Source organism: Bubalus kerabau, chromosome 2 (genome assembly GCF_029407905.1).
Source record: "Bubalus kerabau isolate K-KA32 ecotype Philippines breed swamp buffalo chromosome 2, PCC_UOA_SB_1v2, whole genome shotgun sequence".
Classification (NCBI taxonomy): Eukaryota; Metazoa; Chordata; class Mammalia; order Artiodactyla; family Bovidae; genus Bubalus; species Bubalus kerabau.
The window spans coordinates 188,390,225-188,405,510 of record NC_073625.1 but is presented as its reverse complement, the minus strand read 5'-3'; the positions used below and the strand labels follow the sequence as shown (position 1 = coordinate 188,405,510).

General features: G+C 48.6%; 1 protein-coding gene across 1 annotated transcript in view; it reads left to right on the top strand.

Moving 5' to 3' along the window:
- PRDM15 (PR/SET domain 15) overlaps positions 1-15,286 on the top strand; it is a 65,597-nt gene that overhangs the window by 26,152 nt on the left and 24,159 nt on the right. Inside the window, exons 6-11 of the mRNA XM_055569732.1 lie at positions 6,238-6,339; positions 6,655-6,879; positions 8,360-8,480; positions 9,870-10,051; positions 10,166-10,260; positions 10,588-10,675. Coding sequence (XP_055425707.1) covers positions 6,238-6,339; positions 6,655-6,879; positions 8,360-8,480; positions 9,870-10,051; positions 10,166-10,260; positions 10,588-10,675 — 813 coding nt within the window. The remainder of the gene's footprint in view (positions 1-6,237; positions 6,340-6,654; positions 6,880-8,359; positions 8,481-9,869; positions 10,052-10,165; positions 10,261-10,587; positions 10,676-15,286) is intronic.

Below are 15,286 nucleotides of genomic sequence, written 5' to 3'. Positions count from 1 at the left end.
GCCTGATATGAAGAGTCACCTCATTGGAAAAAATGCTGATACTGGAAAAGATTGAGGGCAAAAGGAGAAGAGGGCGGCAGAGGATGAGATGGTTAGGTAGTATCACTGACTCAGTGGACATGAATTTGAGCAAATTCCAGGAGATAGTCTGCAAAGAGTCAGACCCAACTTAGCAACTGAAGAACAACAATCAGAGTGACAGTTGTCCTATTGGCTTTTTTTTTTTTTTTACCTGTAGCTGCTGCTGCTGCTGCTAAGTTGCTTCAGTCGTGTCCGACTCTGTGCGACCCCATAGACAGCAGCCCACCAGGCTCCCCCGTCCCTGGGATTCTCCAGGCAAGAATACTGGAGTGAGTTGCCATTTCCTTCTCCAATGCATGAAAGTGAAAAGTGAAAGTGAAGTCGCTCAGTCGTGTCCGATTCTTAGCGACCCCACGGACTACAGCCTACCAGGCTCTTCTGTCCATGGGATTTTCCAGGCAAGAGTACTGGAGTGGGTGCCATTGCCTTCTCCTGTAGGAAAGCTCCTTAATCGGGGGCTGAGTTTGATAGAACAGATCTTAATGAAATCACCTTGGAACTGTGTCGTCCAGCACATCTGCCTCTCCACCCTGTCCTGACTGCTCTCGTTCAGAAACACCAGGGTAGCCATGACTCCACCTCTGGGCTTCTAAAAACACTGGGCGCTGTTAATAATTACACAGATTTTATGCCAGTTTGCAGTTTGCCAGAATAGACATTTAAATACGGAAGGAAGTATTTTTCCTTCCACCTGAAGGAGCAGTGACACACACTTCTTTCAAAACTTAATCTATAAATTTTTTTCCCTGGTATTGATTTACTTTCCTAATCACATGTTTTCACTGAATGTCCATGAAGGTTAATTTCTCTTCTTTACACACATCTGGGCCTATTGGCCGATGAAGTAGGCGGCCCAGGAAGCCTTGTGGTCTCAGCCAGCAGGTGTGTAGGGTTTAGAGTCAGCTGTCAGCGTCAGATTTTCAAAATCACTTTCCTAGTGAAAGAGGTGAGCTATAAATGCATTTCCTAACACTTGAGGAACTTCTTGATTACATATAACAGCACCATCTTAACGACTCTTGGGATTTTTGCTTGGCATTTTCTAGCAGTTTTTAAAAACCAACACAGTGGGCATATAGTTTTCAAACAATAAAATAATGATTTTAGTGGGCGGTATCAGAGTTTGAACAAATGTCCACAGTTGCGGGAGCTCCATTGCAATCAAGATAGAGAATGGTCTGGGACTTCCCGGGTGGTCCAGCGGGTAAGCTTCCTTGCTTCCAGTGCAGGGGGCCTGGGTTCGATCCCTGGTCAGGAAACTAGATCCCACATACCGCAACTGAGAGTTTGCAGGCCACAACTAAAGATCCCGCATGCCGCAACTAAGACCTGGTGCAGCCAAAGAAATTAAAAAATAAACATTCAAACTTATTTTTTAAAAAAGATATAGAATGTTCTCATCACCCCAGAAGGTTCCCTTGTATGACTCTGTACCCCATGCCCTGGTGACCAGCATCCATCCCCTGTCCTTGTACTTATGCCATTTCTCTTCCATTGTTGACGTAGCCGTGCGTTTCTGCGTGGCTGAGGTCCTGCCTAGCGTGCTGGCACACCACGTGCTCCATCTTCATCACTTGTTTTGGTGACTGTCTGCTGGGAGCCTTCCGTGTCATCGCTGCCTCTCCCCGACAGCACCGTTTCATTTTGCATAGATGCGTCTCTCTTGTTGGATGTGCGTGATTGTGATCAGGAGTTGACTCCTGATCGTTGGCTAATATTTTTTTTTTCTTATAATTTTTACCTTTAAAGATAGTTTTTGTGAAATAGAACACTGCCCTTAGTGAGAGGACAGCAGTCATGACTGGTTCTTCTAGTTGGTCCTGTCTGCCCCGCTTCCGCTTCCAGACATCAGCTAAAGAAAAAGGTTTCCTGCCTCAGGTCAGGTCATCGTGAATTCCACCCCTGGGCGGGGACCTCGTGGTGCAGTGACCGCAACTCATTTGGGTTAGAAGGAGCTGCCCGCTCACCCTTCCTCAGCCTCCTTCTCTGAAACTCTCCTGTGCAAGAGTACTCTGCCCTCTTTAGACCATGTGTGTTGGGGAAGGTGAGTGAGATAGGGGATTTTGGTTTCAATTTTCCCCACCTTTTCCTGATGCTCTTCCACGGATTCCCCAGAGAGCAGGTGCGGGCGAGAGCAGAGGCTGAGCCGGAGGGCACCTCCCGAGAACATGCCCTGCTTCCGTGCTGCTCGCTCTCTGCTCTTTCTGTTCTAGTTTTGGTATAACTGAAAATTTCACATCCACTTATATTTCTAATCTCTTGTAATCTGACCAAGACTCAGAAAATGCACGCAAATAGTTGTAGCTGTGGTCTCCATTTTTCCTTCCCTCTTTTGCAGCCTTATTGCTGGTTTTTGATACAGAAAGAGGTGTGCTTTTTCCTAGTCACTGAAGGCATGCGCAAGTCACAGCCCTGGAGGGTCTTGCTTTGTGGGTGGCCCCAGAGTGTTTTGATGGGTGTTGTAATGGGTCCTGAGTGTCAACACAAGCTACACAGAGACAGGAGTGGAGGTGGTGGTGAGAGCTGGTGGTCCCTGTCCAGCCCTGACAGGCTGCCACATACGGTTTAGAGAAATCAGTCTCCTGGGCCAGGATATCGTGAACATACATTTGCTTCAAACGTCCCTGTTACAGAATCCAAGCTCATACTGCTCACTGCACAGTCAATCGAGAAACGGTTGTTAGGGCAGGAATAGCCACTTTATTTGGAAAGACAGTAGGTTCTAGAAGATAGTGGACCAGTGTCCCAAAGAACCATCTTCTCTGAGTTAGAATTCAGGCCTCTTTTGTACTAAAAGGGGAGGGAATGAAGGCAAGCGTTTCCTGGTTCCAGTCAGCGTCCAGAGGGGATGTGTTAATTTCTTCCTTCCTGCAGCCATTCACAGGTGAGCCTGGTCAGGATGTTTCCTGTGAGCTAAACAAAGGTATTTGGGCTTAACGTTCATTAAGCTGCCTCTCAAACCCTGAGAGGCAGGGTTCCCAGGGATGGGCCATGATGTGTAATTTAAGCTTACAGGCAACATCCCTTTAGTGACTAACTTGTGGGTGCTTGTGTGCTAAGTCGCTTTAGTCATGTCTGACTCTGTGCAACCCAGTGGACTGCAGTCCCCAGGCTCCTCTGTCCATGGGATTTTCCAGGCAAGAATACTGGAGTGGGTTGCCATTTCCTACTCCAGGGTATCTTCCCGACCCAGGGATTGGACCCGTGTCTCTTCATGTCTCCTGCATTGCAGGTGGATTCTTGACCACTAGTTCCACCTGTAATAGAAAACAAAGGTTCTTCTCTATTACATCCCTAACTCTGAAGACTCACAAGAGCATCAGTTTTTTTTTTTAAAAGAGTCTACACAGCCAGGATCCCCCTCTGTGTCCCATGGACCCTGGTCATCTTCCTCCGACCCAGACTCTGGTGGAGGTACCAGGAGGGATAGAGGCACTGCCCCCCAGAGCAAGCACCTGCCCCGGGGTGGCTCAGATCAGTCGCTCAGTTGTGTCTGACTCTTTGCGACCCTGTGAATCGCAGCACGCCAGGCCTCCCTGTCTATCACCAACTCCCAGAGTTCACTGACACTCACATCCATCGAGTCAGTGATGCCATCCAGCCATCTCATCCTCTGTCGTCCCCTTCTCTTGCCCCCAATTCCTCCCAGCATTAGAGTCTTTTCCAATGAGTCAGCTTTGCGTGAGGTGGCCAAAGTACTGGAGTTTCAGCTTCAGCATCATTCCTTCCAAAGAAATCCCAGGGCTGATCTCCTTCAGAATGGACTGGTTGGATCTCCTTGCAGCCCAAGGGACTCTCAAGAGTCTTCTCCAACACCACAGTTCAAAAGCATCAATTCTTCGGCCCCCAGCCTTTTTCACAGTCCAACTCTCACATCCATACATGACCACAGGAAAAACCATAGCCTTGACTAGATGCACCTTTGTTGGCAAAGTAATATCTCCGCTTTTGAATATGCTGTCTAGGTTGGTCATAACTTTACTTCCAAGGAGTAATCGTCTTTTAATTTCATGGCTGCAGTCACCATCTGCAGTGATTTTGGAGCCCAGAAAAATAAAGTCTGACATTGTTCCCACTGTTTCCCCATCTATTTCCCATGAAGTGATGGGACCGGATGCCATGATCTTCCTTTTCTGAATGTTGAACTTTAAGCTAACTTTTTCACTCTCCACTTTCACTTTCATCAAGAGGCTTTTGAGTTCCTCTTCACTTTCTGCCATGAGGGTGGTGTCATCTGCATATCTGAGGTGATTGATATTTCTCCCGGCAATCTTGATTCCAGCTTGTGTTTCTTCCAGTCCAGCGTTTCTCATGATGTACTCTGCATAGAAGTTAAATAAACAGGGTGACAATATACAGCCTTGACGTACTCCTTTTCATATTTGGAACCAGTCTGTTGTTCCATGTCCAGTTCTAGCTGTTGCTTCCTGACCTGCATACAGATTTCTCAAGAGGCAGATCAGGTGGTCTGGTATTCCCATCTCTTTCAGAATTTTCCACAGTTGATTGTGATCCACATAGTCAAAGGCTTTGGCATAGTCAATACAGCAGAAATAGATGTTTTTATGGAACTCTCTTGCTTTTTCCATGATTCAGCAGATGTTGGCAATTTGATCTCTGGTTCCTCTGCCTTTTCTAAAACCAGCTTGAACATCAGGAAGTTCACGGTTCACATATTGCTGAAGCCTGGCTTGGAGAATTTTGAGCATTACTTTACTAGCGTGTGAGATGAGTGCAATTGTGCGATAGTTTGAGCATTCTTTGGCATTGCCTTTCTTTGGGATTGGAGTGAAAATGGACCTTTTCCAGTCCTGTGGCCACTGCTGAGTTTTCCAAATTTGCTGGCATATTGAGTGCAGCACTTTCACAGCATCATCTTTCAGGATTTGGAATAGCTCAACTGGAATTCTATCACTTCCACTAGCTTTGTTCATAGTGATGCTTTCTAAGGCCCACTTGACTTCACATTCCAGGATGTCTGTTTCTAGGTCAGTGATCACACCATTGTGATTATCTGGGTCATGAAGATCTTTTTTGTACAGTTCTTCTGTGTATTCTTGCCATCTCTTCTTAATATCTTCTGCTTCTGTTAGGTCCATACCATTTCTGTCCTTTATTGAGCCCATCTTTGCATGAAATGTTCCTTTGGTATCTCTGATTTTCTTGAAGAGATCTCTAGTCTTTCCCATTCTGTTGTTTTCCTCTATTTCTTTGCACTGATGGCTGAAGAAGGCTTTCTTATCTCTTCTTGCTATTCTTTGGAACTCTGCATTCAGATGTTTATATCTTTCCTTTTCTCCTTTGCTTTTCACTTCTCTTCTTTTCACAGCTATTTGTAAGGCCTCCCCAGACAGCCATTTTGCTTTTTTGCATTTCTTTTCCATGGGGATGGTCTTGATCCCTGTCTCCTGTATGATGTCACGAACCTCAGTCCATAGTTCATCAGGCACTCTGTCTGTCAGATGTAGGCCCTTAAATCTATTTCTCACTTCCACTGTATAATCATAAGGGATTTGATTTAGGTCATACCTGAGTGGTCTAGTGGTTGGGCTATTTAAACCTAAATTCAAATGCAGTAAAAGCAGAAGTCCACTTCCTCAGGGGCACTAGGCACACGTGGCTGCCACCTGGAAGGCAGTTACAGAACATTTCTGTCATTGCAAAAGTTTTGTTGACAGTGCTTGGGCAGGAGCCATGGCGAAACTGGGCTCAGGGCATGGCGCCTGACTCGCGGGTTCGCCCCTTCTTGACATGTGAGCCAGTGAGAGAGTAGAGAATTCGCTGTGGGCTCTAGGGTGCCTTTTTTTTTCCCCCTTGAAGTCATCAGTGTGTGTGGAGGGGTGTGCGTCTGTTCCCACTGGACTGGCTTCTGTGAACAGGGCACATTTCCTTGACTGGTGCCAGCCCTGCGTCAGACTGGTTCCAGTTCTCCGTGCCCGGTTTCCTCATGTGTGAAATGGGGATGCTCACGGGCATGAACGAGTCCCTGTGGGTAAAACTCTGAGAACAGTGTTTGGAGGGTTGGATTTGCTCCCAAAAGATGGCAGTTGTCACTACTGTCATGGTCACCTCCTATGGGGCAGGTGCGCCCTCCACTAGGCTGGGCAGCACAGAGAAGAACTTCTGGACCTTCTCCCCCCACCTTGTCTTTTGAAGCTGCAGGCACCCCAGAGAACAGCACCCCGGTGGAGGCAGAGCCCAGCCAGTGGGTATGCAAGGTGTGTTCAGCCACCTTCCTGGAGCTGCAGCTGCTGAATGGTAAGGGGAGGCGCCTGCTGGGCCAGACGCCAGGGAGTCCCCGGATGCGTTCACCCAGACGCGCACTGTCACTTCCATCGGGGAGGGTGTCAGGATTCCCCTGGCTCCTGGCCTGGCCTGTGTCCCGCGGGCCTCCTCCCAGGGATCTGTGCTTTGTCTTGAAGTCCTCTGCGTGTCTGGCACTGAGGGATCTTGTTTTCTTTCCGCCATCTCAGCAGAGTAGTTCAGTTGGAGAGGAGGATAGTAGGGGCTGTCTCTGTTTTTGTGGCCTAAGTGTTTTCGGCCTGGTGGATTCATCATAAGCATCTTCTGCAGAGCACTTGTTGGGCCACTTGGAACAATCCAAGAGCGGTGCCCCAGCCGGCCAGCAGGAGTCAGCCCCGGAGAAGGAAGCAGATGTGCCCCGGGGGGAACCTGCTGAGGTTCCCAAGACTGTCAGTGCCACCAAAGAGCAGAAGAAAAAGCCTCGAAGGGGAAGAAAACCCAAAGCATCCAAAGCAGAGCAGCCTCTAGTCATTGTTGAAGGCAAAGAGCCAGCAGGTGAGGGCGGTCCTGGGGGAGGAGCCAGCTTGGGGGCGTGGTCCTAGGGGAGGAGCCAGCTTGGGGCGTGGTCCTGGGGGAGGAGTGATGATAGCGGGGAGGGGCCTGAGGCCATATTGCCTCCTTGCCAGGCAGGAAAACTTGGTCCAGAGTCTACATGGAGGTGCTGTCTAAGCCCTGCTCTTGCTGTGAACCAGCTCTTTCAAGTACAGCTTACTCCCAGTGCTGTTGGTAGAGTGCGTGGGCTGTGAACTTTGATAGGCGGGTTCCCCAATGTAGGCGGTCGTCTGGACAGAACATTTCCATCTCCTCAGCCACCCATCCTGGGAGCTCTGTGCTCAGCATCTTCCAGGCCACATGTGGAAGAGACTTGTCCACGTTGGGCTTCCCACTCTCCTTCGGTGCCGAGTCATGTCGGTGCATCATGTGGGTGCTCCAGCGTCTGCTCCCTGTCTCCTGTGAAGGGGCATGCAGCTGCGCTCTGGGCCATGGCTGAAGGTGTTAACTCTGACAATATAGTAGCTTCAGTTGAGTTTGGAGGGAACCTGGTCTCTCGGGTGAGGGGTCCCCACGAGGCCATGTCCCCTCAGCCCTCATGGCCTCACCAGAAGTGCCACCAGATTCTGGTGGGTCTGGCATGTAAGGACCAGACTTGATGCTCAGACACTCCTGAGTCCCCTCACTGCCTTCCTCGCTGACCACCCACTGGGCAGTTTTTCTTGCTGTCTGCTGTAGCCTAGGATTTCTTTGTGAGTGACAAGAAATTTTTGTTCTCTCTCAGAATTAAAGAGAATTCAGAGGAGCAGCCCTCAGATAATATTCTCAGGAGAAGTGGTTTAAGCTTCCCTTGGACAGTCTCCGTACTTCTCTATAAACAAGAAGAAAAGACAGAAGTGAAAAACTTATTAAGTGATTATTTCACTAATTATTAGTTGTGTTAGGAAGACACATCATAGTAGGTGAAGTAGATAAATCTTTTTGTGTAGCCTTCCCATATTTCATTTGTCTAAAGGGTCAGTCCTGGGTCCCTATTACTGTGGTCATTTGATATTTAACTCTTACAGAAAATGATAATTTGCTTTTGAACATACTTACGATGACTTGTATAATTACAGAAATTAATACTCCTAAATCCCTGTCAGGATGAATTTAATAAGTTATAAGACCCTACTATATATCAAAGTGTTTTGTTTTAGGTGGTATGGAAAGGGATTGAAATAGAGTCATGACTCCTGTGGTTTTAAAAAGAATCACAGATTCCAACTCCAGTTTTGAGTTAAGAATAACATTTTGCTCTTTTCAATCTGCAGGCAAATGTGTGGATTCTAAAGTATTGCTGGTTTTTTTCCCTCTGTCAATCTTGTGACCCGTGTCTATGGCATCGGCCTGGCTGCGGCCCCTTGGGCCTGTCGTCTGGGTTCAGCTGTGTTCTGTCCACGGCCGCAGCAGTGACACAGCTTGTCTTGTCCCCTCCTTGCAGAGCAAGTGACAGAGATCATGACTGAGGTCGAGCCCGTGACTGCAACACCAGATGAGCGGATCATGGAGCTTGTTCTGGGAAAGCTGGCCGCCACCCCCAGCGACACCAGCTCAGTGCCAAAGTAAGTCCCAGCATGGCACTCGGCCTGGCTTCACGGGCAGCAGCGTGTGGCGGCCAATCCATTTCAGAGGGAAAGCCTGACTAGAGGGGATGGTTTACTTCTTATGGGAAATGCACGTGCATGGGGAGCAGCAGGAATGTCCTGGAACTCAGGGAGTTAATAGTGCAGCCTCTGTGAAAATAGATGAAAAAGCCTTTTTATTGTTGTAAAATACACATAGTATACAATTTATCATCTTAGCCATTTTTAAGTGTATGGTTCAGTGTTTTCAAATACAGTCACGTCTTTGTGCAACCTTCCATCCATCTCCAGAATTTTTTCATCTTCCCCAAGATGAAACTCCATCCTTATGAAATACTAACTCCCCATCTCCCCCTCTCCAGCCCCTGGCACCCACTGTTTTGCTTTCTATCTCTGTGAAGACCTTACAGAAGGTACTCATGTCTCTCAGGACCTCGTATAAATGGATCACACATGTTTGTCCTTTTGTGACTGGTTTACTTCACTTAGCGTAACGCCCTCGAGGTCCATGCATGTTGCAGCAGGTATTGGAGTGTCCTTCTGGTTTAAGTCGGAATACTACTCCATCATGCGGGAGGACCACACTTGGTTCATCCACTCTTCCACCAGCTGATACTTGTGTTGTGTCTAACAAGGCTGCTATGATGGAACAGTTTGTATCTGAACTTCTGTAAATTTAATATTCTGCATTTCTATTCTTTTTATGAATGAGGAAAATGTTTATATTTTAGCTATTATTCTTGGTAATTTTTTTGCCCTGAAGTTGAATAAGCCTGTGACAGTTTTTCAGGTCCTTTTTGGAGTGCATCCTTCAGTGTCAAAGCATGCCTGGTCCTAGACAGTCCAGGAAGCTGTGCAAAAACAGAGCAGAGCAGAGCATTATCAGAAATGGTGAGCGTGACCTACTTATTCATGCTCCATCTTATTGCCCAGAGGATTTCAGTAACTTACTGTTAGAAGCACATTTAATAGGGAGAAGAAGTTTGAAAAAATTAGGTTCAGGGAAGATATGAAACAGGGTAGAGGCAAGTGAGGAAAGCAGAAGAGATGGGGTCACTCTGGCCAATGCACTAACTGAGGTCCAGGCTTCTGGGGACCAGAGTTAATGCCAAGGGAGATGAGTGGCTGGTGTGGAAAAAGCTGAGTGATGCCACTGCACATTCAGGGTGTTTCCCTTCCAGAGACACTCAGGGTGTCTCCCTTATCCAGAAGCCCCAAAGCTGGGGGACACATGAGCCCAACACTCCCCTCCGGTGTCGAGCTAGGAAGATTCGACAGGCACCCTTTCCAGGATGACTAACCTTGAACTTCTCTCCCCAACGACCCTGCCTCCCACCCGCCTCACCAGCCTGTGCGTCTCTCCCACAGGTTCCCGCATCACCAGAGCGGCACCATCACCCTCAAGAGGAGCCTGATCCTCTCAAGCCGGCACGGCATCCGGCGGAAGGTGGTGCGGCAGCTGGGCGAGCACAGGCGGGTATACCAGTGTAGTATCTGCAGCAAGGTCTTCCAGAACAGCAGCAACCTGAGCAGGCACGTGCGCTCGCATGGTGAGTCCCTGCCACCGCTGCGTCCACCCCGGGGGCCAGGCGGCGGCCCCAGGCGGGCACCGCGGTCTCAGTGGGCCTGGAGGAGTGACGTGCTCGTCACTGGCTTGTCCTTAGGTGACAAGCTGTTTAAATGTGAGGAATGTGCCAAGTTGTTCAGCCGCAAGGAGAGCCTGAAGCAGCACGTTTCGTACAAGCACAGCAGGAACGAGGTGGGTGGTGGAGAAGAGCAGAGCAATGATGACTGGAGAGTCCCGGGCGAGGGGAGTGGGGAGAGGGAGCCGGAGGGGCCGAGATAGGCCGGGGCCTGGCAGGGTGCTGCTGCGGATGGGGGAGGAGCCGGAGGCCAACGTGGACACCGAGGTCACCTGGATGCTTCTCTTTCCAGGGCGGTGGGTCAGCCAGGCACGGTTCGTGTTTCTAAGCTGGGCGGGAGGGTAACAGGGAGGGAGTGTGAGACACGACATTGCTGGAGCAGCTCCCTTGAGGAGAGGGTGTCCCAGCTGCCCCACTACTGCCCCCCCGCCTCCTCCCATCAGGTCGACAGCGAGTACAGGTACCGCTGTGGCACCTGTGAGAAGACCTTCCGCATCCAGAGCGCGCTGGAGTTTCACAACTGCCGCACAGGTGAGCGGCCCCGCCCAGCACTGAGGCTCAGGTACCTGGCGGGGTGGGAACCAGGTGCTCCAGCAGAGGGTGAAGGTGAATTTAACTGGTAACCTCACCTTTAAGATTCTGCTCCATTTGGTTTACTTTCAAGCAGCTGTTATGCTAAGACATGCAGATGGAGAGTTCCCATTTAAAAGAGAATTTATTTTATTTCCTACTATTCATCAAAAGCAGCTACATATGGTTACATTTGCGGCTTCCCTGGTGGCGCTAGTGGTAGAGAATCCTCCTGCCAATTCAGGAGATACAGGTTCCATCCACAGGTTGGGAAGATCCCCTGGAGGAGGGCCTGGCAACCCATTCCAGTATTCTTGCCTGGAGAATCCTATGGACAGAGGAGCCTGATGGGCTACAGTCCATGGGGCCGCACAAAGAGTTGGACACGATTGAGCGACTGAGCATGCACATGGCTGCATCTGAGACTAGGGAGGTTTCATCCTCACCATGAATGTTGAGCGGCTGAGGAGGGTTTGTTCGGGGATCAAGGGAGAAGTACGTGCCAAGGTGGGGTCATGGCTGGAGGAGTGGGCTTCTGCCTCCTTATCTGTAGGACCTTCCTCAACCATCCACCCTCCTCCCTCCATGGGCCCACCCGTGTCCAGCAAAGGCCTGGCTGCTCCCTCTCACCGACTGGTTTTGCTTTGAGCCTGCCTCTGTCCCTGGTCTCCACTCATGACCTGGACCTTCGTCTGCTTGTGTGTGGCTGATGCCATATGCTCAGACCAGCCTGTGGCCAGGATGGATTGCTGGGCCTAGCCAAGCATCCTGAGCTCAGTGTCTGGCCAGCTCACAGCTGGTGAGCGCACATGATGTACATAAATCCCCGAGGATGGCCAGGACACAGCTGTGCGGGGCTCAGCCGGTCGGGGTGGCCTCTGTCTGGCGCCCCGTGGGTGAAGGCTCGCTGCCCCCATCCCCACCCTGGGAGGATGGGCACCGGGGAGGGTCACTGTTGTCTTTTCGGCCCCTCTTCTCGGAATCATGGCACCTGGGCGGGGGAGTGGGAGGGGGTACTGGTGGCAGCCAATTTAGACACTTGCCAAGTTAGCACTTAATTCCGAATCCCCTTCCGTTGACCCTCCATGTGGGTCCCTGTTCACTTTGTGACTCTGTGCTGGTTCTTGTTAAGGTGCTGGCCAGTCCTCATCTTGGGGCATCCTTACCCATCATATCCACCGTCGCTGCCCTCCCCGCTGGCGCCTGCTCCTGCAGGCTCTGCTCTGTCCCTTAGTTTGATTCATGTGCTTGTTCCACTCTGTGGGCTTCTGTTGGAAACCAAGGCTGTTTCCTCCACCCACGGTGGGGCTTTTTTGAAGTGGCAGGTGAGTCTTGTCTCACTTGAGCTCAGGCTGCTCTGCAGCGTCAGTCACGGGGTGAAGTGGACTTGGAAGCTTCCAGGTGGATCCATATAGTGTGCCCCGCCACCTGCAGTCTGCAGTCCAGTGTGCCCCAAACCTGGGGAAACCCACAATTTTTGATGTCACATCAGTCAAATTGTTCACTTAGGATGGCTTTCTTGCTATTCTGTGGAACTCTGCATTCACTTAGGAATATCCTTCCCTTTCTCCTTTGCCGTTCACTGTTCTTCCTTTCTCAGATATTTGTAAGGCCTTCTCAGACAACCACTTTGCCTTCTTGCATTTCTTTTTCTTGGGGATGGTTTTGGTCACCACCTCTTGCACAGTGTTACAAACTGTCTGTCGTTCTGTCTGCCTATTACTATCTATCTATCTACAGTTCTACCTGTCACTCTATCTACCAGATCTAGTCCCTTCAGTCTATTCATCACCTCCACTGTATAATCATAAGGGATTTGATTTAGGTCATACCTGAATGGCCTAGTGGTTTTCCCCACTTTCTTCAATTTGAGCCTGAATTTTGTAGTAAGGAGCTGATGATCTGAGCCACAGTCAACTCCAGGTCTTGTTTTTGCTGACTGTATGAATGATGCAAAAAAATAGGGGAAAACGATAGAATGGGAAAGACTAGACATCTCTTTAAGAACATTGGAGAGATCAAGGGAACATTTCATGCAAAGATGGGCACAATAAAGGACAAAAACAGCAAGGACCTACCAGAAGCAGAAGATACTAAGAAGAGGTGGCAAGAATACACAGAACTATACAAAAAAGGTCTTAACGACCCAGATAACCACAATGGTGTGATCACTTACCTACATCCAGACATCCTGGAATGTGAAGTCAAGTGGGCATTAGGAAGCATCACTATGAACAAAGCTAGTAGAGGTGATGGAATTCCAGCTAAGCTATTTCAAATCCTAAAAGATGATGCTGTGAAAGTACTGCACTCAATATGCCAGCAAATTTGGAAAACTCAGCAGTGGCCACAGCACTGGAAAACATCAGTTTTCATTCCAATCCCAAAGAAGAACAATGCCAAAGAAAGTTCAAACTACCACACAATTGCACTCATTTCACATGCCAGCAAGATTATGCTCAAAATCCTTCAAGTGAGGCTTGAACAGTATGTGAACCAAGAACTTCCAGCTATACAAGCTAGATTTAGAAAAGGCAGAGGAACCAGAGATCAAATTGCCAACATATGCTGGATCATAGAAAAAGCAAGGTAATTCCAAAAAAAAAAATCTGCTTCATTGACTGAGCTAAAGCCTTTGTGTGGATCACAACAAACTGAAGAATATTCTTAATGAGATGGGAATACCAGACTATCTTCCCTGTCTCTTGTGAAACCTGTATGCAGGACAAGAAGCAACAGTTAGAACTGGACATGGAACCACAGACTGGTTCCAAATTGGGAAAGGTGTACATCAAGGCTGTATACTGTCACCCTGCATATTTAACTTATATGCAGAGTACATCATGTAAAATGGAGGGCTGGATGAAGCACAAGCTGGAATCAAGATTGCCAGGAGAAATATCATAACCTCAGATATGAAGATGTTACCAGTCTAATGGCAGAAAGTGAAGAGGAATTAAAGAGCGTCTTGATGTAGGTCAAAGAGGAGACTGAAAAAAGCTGGCTTAAAACTCAGCATTCAAGAAACTAAGATCTTGGCATTCAGTCCTGTCACATGACAAATAGATGGGGAAAATGTGGAAACTGTCAGATTTAATTTTCTTGGGCTCCAGAATCTATGCGGATGGTGATTGCAGCCATGAAATTAAAAGAGACTTGCTCCTTGGAAGAATAGCTATGACAAACCTAGACAGTGTATTAAAAAGCAGAGAGATTACTTTGCATACAAAGGTCCATCTAGTCAAAGCTGTGGTTTTCCAGTAGTCATGTACGGATGGGAGAGTTGGAGTATAGAGAAGACTGAGTACCAAAGAATGGATGCATTCAAACCGTGGTGTTGGAGAAGACTCTTGAGAGTCTCTTGGACAGCAAGGAGATCCAACCAGTCAATCCTAAAGGAAATCAGTCCTGAGTATTCATTGGAAGGACTAATGCTGAAGCTAAAGCGCCAATACTTTGGCTACCTCATGTGAAGAACTGACTCATTGGAAGAGACCCTGATGCTGGGAAGGTTGAAGGCAGAAGGAGAAGGGGACGACAGAGGGTGAGATGGTTGGATGGCATCACTGACTCAATGGACATGAGTTTGCGCAAACTCTGGGAGATAGTGAAGGACAGGGAAGCCTGGTGTGGCGCAAACTCTGGGAGATAATGAAGGACAGGGAAGCCTGGTGTGCTGCAGTTCATAGAGGCGCAAAAAGTGGGACACATGTTAGCCTTAGCGACCAAGCAACAGTCAAATGGGCCTCCGCTGACCTTGGTGCCCAGTGGGACGATGGCGCCCCGTGTGGCCACGTTCGGTTCTGCACGAGCGCACTGGGCGAGTGGAGGGTGACACAGGTCCTGTTTGATGAGACTGGCTCAAAGCCGAGGAAGAGAAGTCCTTTTTTTATCTTTATTTCTCTGGACACAAATGAAACAATGTATGCAGACAAAGCAGCAGTTGCTACATGTCAGCAGAAAATTCTGTTAAAACAGACGCTTGTGGTTCTTTGTTATATAGAAGTACCTGAGCAGCAGTGGATTGAAGTGTAATTTCTCTGTAATTTCAAACATTAGAAGTTATGAATGGAAAACAGTATAAACTGGGAACTGAGCCAATTTGTGTAATATATATTTGCACCATTATGCTTTTATATAGTACTCACATTAGGAGAATGTATCTTCCATAGGCTGTTAAGTCCGGGATTTGTGTGAGCTTTGAAATGATGATTTCTTGGGCTTTTCTCAAGGTTTTGCTCAGTGGAGCCTGTCCTGGGTGTGAGGAGGCGAAGTCTAACTCTTGTAAATGGCCCTCATCTGCTCTCAGCCTTTCTTGGGAGCTAGAGAAGAGCTGAGGTTCACGTCTAGGCCATCAGGCAAGACAGAGCCACCTGGGCTCCCGTGCAGCCAGCCCCCTGGAAATCCCCCATCCCATCTCCTGCACACCTACCCTTCACCAGAGCCTGCGTGTCAAGCTGCACTCCCAGGCTTGCAGGCCTTGGAGTTGCCTGTCCTTGAGACCAAAGAAAGTCCAGAGACAGTGACAGAGACGTTACCTTACACGTCAGAAACATAGGTTCTGAAGTCACA